General features: G+C 30.4%; 1 protein-coding gene across 1 annotated transcript; it reads left to right on the top strand.

Annotated features, from left to right (window-relative positions):
* Positions 1-431: 431 nt before the first annotated feature.
* On the top strand, positions 432-12,169 carry LOC129222028 (zinc finger CCHC-type and RNA-binding motif-containing protein 1-like; the record flags this gene model as incomplete). Its single annotated transcript, XM_054856444.1, is given in 6 exon segments — positions 432-446; positions 1,880-2,017; positions 4,330-4,549; positions 4,920-5,017; positions 9,380-9,461; positions 11,757-12,169. Coding segments are annotated over 5 exon segments (699 nt in total). The 3' UTR covers positions 11,943-12,169.
* Between the last annotated feature and the right edge of the window lie 95 nt (positions 12,170-12,264).

Here is a 12,264-nt window from a genome sequence, read left to right as displayed (position 1 = left end):
AACGTTTAATAGAGCTTATTCAGAAATACAAAAATCCTCTTCGTATCAATTTTCTTGAGCAAGATATTTTGTTTACTCCTGGGGTCGCTCAGGCTTTGTTTTCTTTCTTTGGTTGAGACTGTTTCGGTGTTGCATGCTTTCCCCGTTTGCTTTTTTTTTTTTTCTTTCTTTTGCTTTGGGGTTTCTTACTCTTGATGCATGCTTTTCTGCTATAATCAATAACTTTTACCAAATAGTCTTCTATTTTTGGTTGAGAAAGTATCTTATCGTGATATTCTACTTTTATAGGAACAAGATAGACAAAGTTGGAAGAACTCTTCAATAGTGACTTTTATTCAAGGAAGTGAGGCAAGGCGAAAAGTATTCGCAGCCCTCCATAAATTTTTGGAGTCCCAGGACTCGAGATCAAATCAAATCAAACAAGCATCGAGTTAAAAAATCTTCCTGTAAGTATAAAGAACGATTATATTTTACTTAGAGTTATTTTGTATTTGTTGAAAATGTTACTTTAAAGCTTTTCATATTTGCTTCAAGTAGTAATAAAATGTGGATCCCAAAATCATATACATGCACAAAATGCGACTAGAAAACTTAATCATAATCTATAGTCATTGAATATTTCTGCAACTTTTTTTGCGCGTCCTTAATTCACTTGATTATGTACCTCAATCTGTTAGTATGAATATCTATTTTACATTTCAGGAACTTTACATATATCAATTTTTTATCAAATTAGGTAAATTTCTTGAAAATTTTTTCAATGCAGAAATTGATTTAAGTTATGTTTAATTTGGGAAGAGATTCTGTTACAATGTCTGCTTTATGTAAGATTTTCATATTAACACCGATTATAACTAATAATTCTAGGAAACTTTCAGAATCGCTCAAACTCTAATGCCGAACTTGCTCTATTCGCACATTTTTTTATCAAAAACTTTATCTGCTCGAAGGGTAAAAAATTGTTTAAATGGAAGTGAAGCAAGCCTTAGTGTGGAACTAGTATCCCACAGACTGTCACAAAAAAAACGATTTATGTTTTCTGGTACGGATAAATTAGTACCCGTAAAAAATAAATAAATAAAATATTATTAATGTGCAGTAGACAAGAGTGTATTAAATGATCCTATTGTTATACTTGTTACAAATAGTGCAGCTCTGGTTTGTTGCGAGCTAAGACCTTGACAATGTTTAACTGGTTTTAGGGAATTCAATGATAAGAAAAGTGTTATAGGTGTGGATTTGAGTTGGAAAATTTTTTGCAAAACTACTATGAAGACAACCAAACAACTACTCAGCGATAATTACCCTCCCCTATTACCCAAACCAGTGGGAACCATTGATAAAGTCAAAACTTAACTTATCTAAGTCTCACTGTACAACTTTAAGCATTGTTTTGATTACAGTCAATTTGAAAATATTGCTTTTTGCTGCTATCTATTCTGGATGCAAAACTTTTAAAATGTCTTTTTCATGAAACTTTTCCAGAATGTTCAGCACTATTTTTTATTTTATTTTTTTTTTTGAGTTTGAATTTTTAAGAAGTATTTCTCAACAGGCAAAGAGTAGCAATTTTATAAATGTAAAAATCTTAAGCAAGCACTAATGAATCTCATTCATTTCCATTTCAAGTTATATAGATAGAGGAGTTTTTCAAGTAGGCCCGCCCTAAAGAACATAGGCAAGTTTTTTTTTTTTTTTCATGCAGAGCCCAGTTTGGCGGACCCCCTGCTCTGACAAATAGAAATGACTAAATTGACATGTTCATTTATTTATTTTTAAATGGATTTTTATACATGTATGTCATCAAATGTATTGCACTTTTTTTCTTAACTGTCAATGTATTGACTTTTGCTTTAATACAGTTTCATATTGTTTTTAGGTTTTGGTGGATACTTGCAGTAGCAATGAGTGGTGGTTTGTGTCCCAGCAAAAGTACAGTTTACATAAGTAATCTTCCTTTTTCTTTGACCAATAATGACTTGCACAAAATTCTTCAGAAATATGGAAGAGTTGTTAAGTAAGATTTTGGCACATTTTGTATTGATTCAAATACTAAAATTTGTCTACCTGTTCCTAAGCTTCAAACTATTTTACACAAGTATGGAGAGCTTTAAAAAAGAAATTTCTGTATTTAAGTAGAATTAAATAAAATTAGCAAATAATTTAAAAATAAATAAAAAAGGTAAACTATTGCAAATTTTACCATTTTTATGTTTCATAAATGTTTATTTCTATTTATTTTTAGCCCAAAAAGTATTGTTTAATGTATCAATCATTATTTACTTTAGCAAGAGTCAAGATTGTTTTGTTTCAAGAAATTCTTATCTGTAGATTTCTGTATGTATGTGAAATCTATATTTTTAATACGGATTTAGCCACACAAATACACTGAGGCAAAGAAAATATATCTTCTCAACAAAAAATTCATGTAATACATAAAAACTTTTATAGCTAATGTGTACAAAAGATAGTCATTAGTTCAGTAATTTACTTTGTTTCTTAAAAAAAAGTGAAAATCAAGGTTTGGAATTTTTACTTTGAATTTTATTTAATATGAACTAGAACATATTTTTGGGAGGCTACTACAAAATTTGTACTTCTTGTTACATGAAGTTTTTCATGTGATGCTGTTGAAAGTGTTTGTACATTGAGTTTCAAATAGTTTTTAAGCTATCAATATGCAAAATGTGGCCTATATGGGTTTAGCTTTTCCGAGTGTCTACACCATTAAAGCAGTAAAAAAAAGACAAGTTATGACATAATAAACTAATTTTTTACCAGGTGAACCTTAAAAACTGTTGTAGCCAAAAATATTTGTCTACTGAATTTGGTACAGCAAAAAAAAAAAGTCAGTGCAGCTGTTTTTAATCCTCCAGTACGGTTACAACAAAGCTGCCCTATAAATATGTAATAAAATACAAACTATAACAAAAATTTTTCAATTCAGTATCTACAGCATCAATTAGCAAAAAATATGCAATGAAAAGCAAACTGCAGTGAAATCCCATTACTACATAATATCCATTACAACAAACAAAACATTCGGTCCCGTTTTAAAACCCATTACGGTAATGTATAAAAAATCTCATGTTAACAAAATGAATTTCTTCAAAAATTCATTACAATGAAATGTTTTTCTCAACATCAGTTTGAATATTTTTTACTTAATACTGTTTTTAGAAATTAAAAAATGACTTTCACACGTCATAACGTGAGAACTCCATTTTTACTTTTAAAACAGAGCCATTCAAGGTGCAAATCAGCTCATGCTGAAACGTTAGCTGATATGAGATAACAAAAACCAGTATCTAGTCATCCTTCGTTGATTTCTGAACACCAAACATAATGCTTTCTGCAAATGCACAAGGGTTCTGCAAGATTTTAACTTTTTGTGAAGTCAGTAGAAGTAGTGTTAACAAATTGGAATCTTTTATAATGTCCCCTGGGATATTATCTCTCATAAGAAGGGTAACACTTTTTGTGAAGACCCACCAATGAATAAAGATCAGTGTTCAATATTTTCCCTCTTTGTTTCTACTGAATAACTGAGTTTAATGATATTTCAGTCCCTTAGTAATGGTAAATGTTGTAGATTGGTATGGTATAGGTTTGCAAATTTTAAAGTTTTATGAAAAATACAGAATGTTCTAAGACGATTCCGTTACAACGAATATTTCGTTACAACAAAATTTTTTATCAGTCCCTTGGAGTTTGTTGTTACGGGATTTCATTGTATAACTTAAATGTTTGAATTTTGCATTCACAGCATTAATAACATCCCTGTTCTTTTCTGCCCAACCACATTTTCTTCTTTTCAGTTTAACTTTTAGTTCCTTTCATTAAATCACTAGTGTTTGCTTTATTTGTTATTGTATCTAAACATCCAATAAAACTAGTTGTTTGTTAAATTAAATAGGTTTTTCAACTTAGTTCATTACCATTGGAAACTTTTGCCTTAACCTGTTTTACAACAATTCTAAAGTGAGTTTTGTTAAACCTTGAACATGTTAAATCGAACTCTTTGTGTGTTTTTTCCCCCCATAACTTGATGTTTTAGCAAGCATCTCTAGTATATAAATGCAGTTCTGATAGAGCAAAAGCTGTCCATTTTTAGATGTTTTTAAGTTTTATGAGATAGTCCTTCTTAACATATGATAAAAAAAACTTTTACTGTTAAGTAATGCTAATTGTAAGCATTTAAATTTACTGAAAACATTTCAAATCTTTTTCCCTTGTTGATTTAATTAACTGTAGCAAAGAGTTTATAGTACTAATAAATATCTTCCTCTTTTGTGTCTTTTAAACAATACTTTTCATTGTTTCCCATAGAGTAACAATAGTGAAAGATAAAGAAACCCACCAAAGTCGAGGAGTTGCTTTTGTTTTATTTTTAGAAAAGGAATCTGCCTTCAAATGTGTTAGGGCTTTGAACCGAAAAGAATTATTTGGAAGAACTCTAAAGTGTAGTATTGCCAAAGATAATGGGAGGACAACTGAGTTCATACGTCGAAAATATTACACAGATAAAACGCAATGCTATGAATGTGGTGTAAGTTACATTTTATTACTTTTATATTGCAATTTTTCTATTTTTTAAGCATATTTCTTTGTTATTTTAAAGTAATATAAAAATCTATATTTTTTCTGCTTGTAGTATAACGTAAGAAATTAAGAATAAATTATACAAAGTTTATTTTTGATTTTGCTGAGCAGCAATGCATATTAATCAAAAAGTGGTTCCTGTTATCTAAAAGTTTCTCTTCATAAATATGTATTGATTCCAAATTAATGTATTTTTTTTATTTAAGAAGAAAATAAAATTTCAACAGTATTTTCTTCCTCATATTGATTGGCATGATTTTTAAATTAATGATTTTGTTTTTTAAAAAATAATCCTTTTCTTTTCTGTACATTCCTAGGAAATAGGTCACCTGAGCTATGTTTGTCCAAATAATTTGCTTGGCGACAGAGAACCAGAAAAAAAGAAAAAGAAGAAAAGGTTTCAGAGAGATGATGAGTATGTATTCATTTAAACATTTTGAGAAAGGTACCTGTTAAAGGCTCAGGTATTGCTCAAACCAATGACTGCATGAAGTTTTTTTTTTGCATTGTACTTTTACTGTCACACTGTTATGTGTATTAATGTGATCGGCAACAAAATATTGAAAAATTAGAACATGTTAATTTCAAAACTTGAATCTTTTTTCCATTTTCATGTTTCAAAGTTTTCCTTTATACAGTAGAACCTCATTAAACTGGAGGAATATGGGATCTCGGTTGTCGGAATTAAGGAAAGTATGAATTAAACAAAATAACCTATAAATTGAGCCAAGTACATAAAACAACTACTGTACACAGTAAAAATTGTATTTTGAATTCAAGAGAATGATACATAAAACTGCATAAGAAAAACTCACAAAAATACAAAATACATTTTTCAAAAATACATTAATGCACTAACTCCCCTTTTATCTAGACTTTATGTGCATCTAAGTGGCTGTCTGTTTAAAGCTAAGTCCGGTTTTCATATGAACATTAGTTTGCTTGATATTAACCACGGTTTCAGAGTCTGAGTTGGACTGATGTTGGGGAAAAGGCGGTGGAATAGCGAGTCGAAGGTTAAAAATTCCAAGAGTTGTAGTCGGTCATTTTCCCTCAAAAAACGAAACTTTGCCAGTGCTTGCGAAGTCAGAGTCGAACTGATTTTGGGGTAAAGGAGTCGGAGTGGAATGCTCTAAAACTCGGCCATTTTCCCTCCAACTCCGCAGGTCTGATATTAATAATATATATACATGATATAAGTAAAAATCCTTAAATTAAAAACATTGTCCTAAAGGTACCATGGTCAAAAATAAGGGCATAACTGCAGTCTCTGCATTCTGTAATTGAGTTGTTCAGTATTGCTTTAAATCTGATTTAACTCCATTTACAGGGTGGTAATTTGTAGTTTTACTTCCTTTTTTGTTGTATTTAATATGAACTATAAAAGAACTTGAATATCTTATTCAAAACATTAGGAAATCAACATAGCAGTAAAATGTTATGCATAGTTATATCAAAATTACTATGTACTATATTCGGTAGTAAAGAAATGGAGTTACTGAATTGGATAATGAATTTACTGAAGAGAAATTCAGTAGAAGTGAATCTAAAACTTTCACTTACAAAATTTGAAAGAAAAGAGGCTTGAATTAACATTTTGACATTATCCGATATCTTAGGCATTAAATTTGGCACCCATCACGGGCAGCAAATAGGGGGGCCAAGAGAGGGCGATTGCACCCCCAAATTCTTCACTGAGAATAATAAAAATGGGTAAATTCAATTTAGATAACTTAGAAAATCATTTGCCTGCATTTTCAGAACAGAAAAAACTGCATTCGGAGAATAATGGTTTTCCTTAACTAAAGAAGTAATCTCTTCATATGGGTTAAATATTTCAACATTGTGTAATCTATGTTATGGTGCATCGTGTATGAGATGCCTGTACAGTGTTGAAACTGCGCAATTTTTACACGTAAATTCCATGTTATTATACATAAATTTAATGCTCATATTATAACTTAATCTTTAGCTAGTAAGTGTTCATTGATTCCCTGTACTAGAAACACATTTTAGCAACTTGATATATTATATGCTTTCATAGAAACTTTTTGTAAAAATATGCTATTTTTGAAACACTTCCCACATCAAAAGATATTTTCATATCAACAAATATATCTTGAGGCTCTTTATTTGACAATCTCTGAGTGACACAAATAGTATTCAAGAGTTAAACCTATAAAAGCTCCCTGGAAGAATGACTGGAAAGCAACCTTCTCAATGATTGAAAATCTAATGTTATTTTAATATGTATGATTTTGTTTGAATTTTTGTTTATTTTATTTCCTGAAGAGCGTTTTTTGAACACTGCTACACTCTATCATAAAAATTCCAATCTCAATTATTGGACTGACAATTGAAACTCTTAGTAATTTTCGCACTAATGCATATTTGAACCAAGTGTGGAACTTTGTGACAGAACTTTCTATAACAGTGTTTACTGTATGCCAATGTAGAAGAGGTGACAAAACCCACATGAAGTTGTAGTTAAAATATTAAATTAATAATTTGAATAAAATAATCAATTCAGATTCTCAAGAAATTGAGACAGGATTTGATAAGATATATTTATCATTGGTCTTCAGTTCAATATTATGTAGGTTGGTTATAGAAAACGAAAAAGAAAATATTACACTTATGCACTAGCATAGCCAGAAATTCCTTCTGGAGGGTATTTTTTTGATCAAAAATTCCTTCTGGATGGGGTTTTTTAGTGAAACATACCTTCTGGAGTGGTTCTTTTGATCAAAAATACCTTTTGGAGGGTTTTTTTTTTGATGAAAAATACCTTCTGAAGGGGATTTTTTGATCAAAATAGCCCTTTCATATGCATAAACTACTGCATTAGAATCTGCATTAATGTTAAAAGCAATGGCTCTGGAGTTTGTTTTTACCCCCTTTCTTCGTTGCGTCACTGCACTTGAAAAATTTATAGCATGAGGGAAGAGGAATTGTTTTGCGAATTACGACTATACTTTTCAATGACGTAAAATAAATACTAGCCCAATTTAAAAAGCTTTCTTGATTATTTTAAAGAGAGAAATCTGAAGGAAGTGTGTTTTTTGACATAACTTTCTTGCTTCCATTGTTTTTTGTCTGTTTCAATCTGGTCAGTCATTTTAAAGATGGCTTTTGTGCCTCAGGAGGTTAGAGATTTTGAGAGAACCTTCAAAGCGCAATATGGCAAGCAAGACCTTCATCTTTAGTTGTACTGAAAATAAAGCAAAATACTGGATATTGATTAACTATAGCTACAAAATTTTCTGTTCTTCCTGACCCCGAGAATAGCAGACTAAGACTTTACTAAAAAATAAAAACTTATACCGAGATAATTAGGAGATAACTTGTTACAAAATGAATTTAAAGCTTTGGTCGCAAAAATTTTAATTGTTCTTAACAAACCTAATTATTCTTAACATTAAAACTATTTTATTATTCCTTCCTGTTAACCAATATTTATTTTATACCGTACTGAGGAAATTCATGTTTAAGAAACGCTTCCTCCTAAACGAAATGCTGAAATTCCGCCACTTGCACCATGTTAGAAATCTGAGTGCCAAAACTAAATAGTTGACTGCAAAACATGCCTAGCACCTACTAATTTTCAACACTGTTCTCAACCCGCTTATTAGGCATTTTGTTTCAATAAAATATTGTTGCAGCTAAAATTATAATGAAGTATTCAAGTTTCATGAAAGTAGTAACAAAATTAAGATTGAGAACAAACTTGCTTGAATGAATAAAAAGGATCTTAATTTGTGTTTGCAGAGATGGTTTCTTGGTTTCTTTTTTTCCCTAAACCACAAACTAGCTTTTCATTTGGGAAAAACGAGCTGATGTGTGCATCACATGACTTCCTTTTACGCCAATTTAATGATAATAGCGCCTTGGAGTAAGCAAGGAAACACTAAATATTTTCATCCCTAGTTTCTTGCAAATTTAAGCAAAAAAATGTTTTACACAGATTTATTTTCCCATTGTTGGCAATTTTAATGTGATTCTGTGGTTAACTCTTTAAATATCACCAACATTGGCCAAATTAAAACCAGACTTAAAAATTAAAAAAAAAAAAAAAGCCAAATTTTTTGCTAAGTTGTCGACAAAACTTGGCGGCCAAAAGCTTGGCGATATATCGTCAAGTGTTTGACAAATTATAACACCACTTGAGTTAGCATTGAAATTAACAACAATTTCCTCCCAAAAAGGTGTAAAAGACCCCTTTAGGAGTATCCGAATGCAACCAAAAGGGAAGGTGCACAACTAGATCTCACTAGGAGTCTATGTACCGAATTTCACCTTTCTAGGACATACCATTTTTGAGTTATGTGAGATACATACGTGCATACATAAGGACGTCACGAGAAAATGCGTGGTAATTAACTTGGGGATCGTCAAAATGGATATTTCTGTCTGTACATTCCTAGGCATATATCCACGTGTGGTTGGGTTTAAAAAAAACTCAACATTCATTCGGGGTCAAGCAAAATGGAAATTAAGGCCGATTTCTGAGCAAAAATGTTTTTGCGAATACAATACTTATTTTTTTTTTTGTAAAAGGAAGTAAAAAGGATAGGAGATGCAGCTACAAAGTACTGCCCTATTGCCAGACCTTGGGAAGAATTGCAAGTCAATACTGAACATGTTGTGACTGAGCTATTAAGTGTTTGCTTGCAAGGTTTTATATGTTTATTTATAGCTTCAAAAGTAGCACTCATTCACTCAAGCATTTACTGTAACGAAAAAGATAGACAGGTAATTTTTTTTTCAATCATGCAAGGTCCAGTGAGGAAAATGTATCAGATGAAGATCCAGGGGAAGATCCAGCACTTGAAAGTCTTAGTGCTGTTATCAAGGAGCAGGTATTTATTTATTCATATTTTCAAAATCCTGTGCCTATGCATATGCTATTGCTTCAGATCATTTTCTTTTTTTATTTTTCAATTTATAAATCAGTATATGTATATCGGGTAATCTGTAAGATCCATGCAAATAATTAAGTATAACATAATAATGCAATAAAAGCACTTCCTTAAATTCATGCTATTTTTTAAAGAGCAACTTGGGATTAAATTACCAATGTTTAATTTGTTTTGTGATTAAAAATTAAATAGATTTTGTATTTTTTTTTTGTGCAGTTAATAATGCATTGTGTTTTATATTGAATGGGATATGAAGAAGTAACATGTGTGTGAGCATTGTAATTACTTTATTATTTAATTTCCATTCAGATTCCCAAAAATCTTACTACATCTGGAAAAGTTGTACTTTAGTGGTTTATGATTTGTTGAGCACACCTCCTTTCCTAATACTTGGAAATCTTTCTTTTAAAAAACTTTTTTGTCCATGAGGTTTTTCCTAAGCACTTGTTTTTCTGATGACGCAACATTTCCGGTTCCATCCACACTGGTTTATTAACTAATTGTGTCTTGTGTTTCTTGTTCAATTGACCATTTCTTCAAACTTTCTTTAATCATTCTTTCTCTCTTTTTTCCTGATTTTTTAAAATTAAAATCACTTGAGTCCTTTTCTTTTATGTTTAATGAACAATGACAATGAACAAATGATATTTAATGAATAAATGATGGCAGTACAACAAAAATATCTTTTTCCATTGGCTCAGTTTTTTTTTCTTTTTTTTCAAATCATCCTGAGTTTTAGACTAAAAAATGGGAAATTTTTCAAAATTTTAAATTAGCTCTAAAACAGTCAACCAGTTTCCTTTATTTTTCTTGAGGAATTCAATCATATGGTTATAAAAGATTCAAACTCATTTTGCATGCATAAACTCATTTTTCTTGACACCGCCCTCTGAAAAAAAAATAAGAATTTTTTTTTACTGTCAAATCTATGTATAGATGATCAAGTAAATCCACTCATAGCATTTTTTTCATAAGATTTCTAAAAATTTAATGACCCGCCCTTCAAAGGGTTAAATGTTTTTATTTGTACTGTTATACACGTCTTATTCGATCCATTTCTTAGTACAAAGTTTTTTGACTACTTTTTTACAAACTTATAAAATGTTTCAAAATTGTTTATATTTATTAGTTTGGTTTTGTTGTCATTATCTTTTCATTTCATAAACTTTTGAGAGCTAATTTTCTTTTCATTATTTTTTGAAACTACTGTTTTAAAAACTTAGAATGGAATTATTTTGTGACCATTTATTGTTGATTGTTTCCAAATGCTATATCGATTTTGTCCGAAGCAGAAAAAAACTTTCCTTGGAATCAGCCATTTTTGATGGGCAAGGGGGCAGCCAATGAATAGCAATTCTGATGCAGACAGCAATAATTAACTCCTATTAAAACTTACTTTTTCTGATGCTTTACATGGCTTGGAAACTTTAAAAATATCTCTCATGCAGCAAGCTGTAAATGACACAATATTTTCTCTTCTCCATTAAGTTGAAAGAGAACTATTTCAAGTCAAGTGTCAAGGAAATTGTCAAACATCAATTATTCAGTACCTTGAAATTTTAAATTGACTAGTGTGTAATAAGTCACGGAATGCTGAATAAAAAGTGTGCACTTTCTAAATATGGATGTGTTTGTGCAGTTGCATATTACGGCTTTTAGATAAGGGAAATGCATTTTTTTTCTATATTTTTTTCGCACCCCGATATTATGAATAACACAGATTTAACGCAAAAAAGTTTAAGTCCCGATGAATTCGTTAAATCGGGGTCAGACTGTAGTATAATTTTACTGCTGATGAAGTCTGAGTGAGTGCTTAGTAGGTTATAGCAGCAGAATGTAATGTTCATTCATTGCTGGTGCAATGTTGCATGATTAAGCCGAAGTAGTATCACTCTAGGTAATAAGGCACAGAGCTGTATAATATATTGTACTCAAATGCTTGCTAAAAGTAGCTATCATTAAACAACTAACTTAGCCTTTGAGTCATAGTTTCGTAGTTATTGATTTTTCCTTTCTTTAAATCTAGGCATTCACTTTACTAGCTGTTCACATTATCCGGAATTTTAGATCTTTGGTGTTCAAATGTCTGATGTTCCATTGTGTTATCCAATGTGATTCACATAGTTTTAGCAGTGATTTTTAATTGGTCAAGAAAATTGGTCATATACAAGTTTTTTGAATGAAAAAATGCTTAGTGCTTTCATGAAACTCAATAAATTTTACTAATAATTTCAGCAAGAAAAGATTGAAAAAGAAAGACAACAAATGAACTATGGTGAGATAGGTCTATTTTCTAAGGACGGAGAGACTTCCATACATTCTGCAGTTGCGCAAAATTCAAAATCTGGCGCTGCTCTGAAGAAAAGAAAATATAAAAAGAGTGATTACTTTAGTGACGAGGAAGAAGTAGAAGAAGATTAAAGATTTTTGTGCAATACTTGATATTAAAGCAAAAAAATCAAGTATGTACTTAATGTGTATATATATTTTGTAAATATCAATATGTAAATATTTATACCATGATGCTGCTTAAATGTAATAATAATTTAATCTATTTAAATTTCAACCATGATTCTGCCAATTGATCAAGTTCTGTTTTTGCTTGAATAGCAATTTTTAAAAGTAAAAGACCTATGAAAATAACATAGGTTTAAAACCAAAACACTTTAAATCAATTATATTTATGACAAAATTTTAAAAATAAACATATTGTGATAGTTGAATAAATAACATTGGGACAAAG

The sequence above is a fragment of the Uloborus diversus genome, chromosome 5, assembly GCF_026930045.1.
Source record: "Uloborus diversus isolate 005 chromosome 5, Udiv.v.3.1, whole genome shotgun sequence".
Taxonomy (NCBI): domain Eukaryota; kingdom Metazoa; phylum Arthropoda; class Arachnida; order Araneae; family Uloboridae; genus Uloborus; species Uloborus diversus.
This window is presented reverse-complemented; position numbering and strand designations above follow the sequence as displayed.